General features: G+C 41.5%; 1 protein-coding gene across 1 annotated transcript in view; it reads left to right on the forward strand.

The window, feature by feature from the left end:
* LOC107619745 (pentatricopeptide repeat-containing protein At5g46460, mitochondrial) overlaps positions 1-1163 on the forward strand; it is a 2509-nt gene extending 1346 nt beyond the window's left edge. The window contains exon 2 of the mRNA XM_021111487.1: positions 1-1163. Within this exon, the coding sequence (XP_020967146.1) occupies positions 1-740 (740 nt within the window). The 3' untranslated portion in view covers positions 741-1163.

The following is a 1390-nucleotide window of genomic DNA, read 5'->3' on the forward strand; positions in this document are numbered from 1 at the left end:
TTCATGCAGCAGCAACTAAGATGGGTTTGGAAAGTAGTGTGTACGTGGGAGGTTCTCTTGTTGTCATGTATAGTAAATGTGGCTATATTGGTGATGCAATTTTTGTTTTTAAAAGGATTAGTGAGAAAAGTATTGTATCGTGGAACTCTATTATTGTCGGTTGTGCAGAGCATGGATGTGGCATGTGGGCTCTTACACTCTTTAGACAAATGCTGCGTGAGATTGATCCGGATGAAATCACCTTAACTGGTTTGCTCTCTGCATGTAGCCGATCTGGGATGTTTCAAAAGGCGGAGTGTCTCTTCAGATACTTTGGCCAGAAAAGATCAATTACACTGACAGTTGAGCACTATGCATGTATGGTGGATGTACTTGGCAGGTGCGGAGAGCTGGATGAAGCAGAAGCACTGGTGACAAGCATGCCTGTGAAAGCAAATTCAATGGTTTGGCTGATCTTACTGAGTGCATGCAGGATGCATTCTAATTTACATGTAGCTGAAAGAGCGGCAAGAAAGATATTTGAAATGGAGCCCAATTGCAGTGATGCATATGTGTTGCTTTCTAACATGTATGCAGCTTCAAACCGATGGGATGAAGTAGATGAGATAAGGAGAACAATGAAAGATAACAGAGTTGTGAAACAACCCGGATCCAGTTGGCTAACCTTAAACGGACTGAGGCATGAATTTCTTTCTGCAGATACGTCGCGTCCTCTCACTGAGAAAAGCTGTACTGATTAGGAGTCAAGTTAAAGGAATTAGGTTATGTTCCTGATCAACAATTTGCTTTGCATGATGTTGAAGTTGAGCAAAAGGAACAAATACTGTCTTACCATAGTGAACGGCTTGCAATTGCATTTCGGTTGCTTAGCACCGTCGAAGGCAGTACAATAACCGCGATGAAAAATATGCGAGTGTGTGGTTCTTGTCATAATGCAATAAAGCTTATGCGAAGATCGTAGATCATAGTAAGAGATACAAGCCGCCTTGTTACTTTAAAAATGGCTTGCGCTCTTGTGGGGATGTTGGTAGAACATAAGATGATAAGATTACTCCTTTAGTCCTTTTAGACGCAACTGTAAGAGGATATTTGTGCATAATCCAATTGGTTTTACCTCTTGGGGGCATTTTCCAAACAAAAGACCAACGCTTTCTTGATCCTAACTGACTTGGGCTTCCCAATGGACTCATTAGCCCGTTATCTTCCACTTCCAGTATTTATTTGATCATTTTCTGTCTCTAGGTGAAAAGTAGGGTGTATAGGTCGAGTGAAATCGGGTTTGATGTGACCCAGATCCGGTCTAAAATATACATCGGGTCTATTTATTAGATCCGAACCCGACTCTAGACTCGATGAAACTAATACATTTTCGTACCACAATTATACCGGG

This window comes from Arachis ipaensis, chromosome B09 (assembly GCF_000816755.2).
Source record: "Arachis ipaensis cultivar K30076 chromosome B09, Araip1.1, whole genome shotgun sequence".
Classification (NCBI taxonomy): Eukaryota; Viridiplantae; Streptophyta; class Magnoliopsida; order Fabales; family Fabaceae; genus Arachis; species Arachis ipaensis.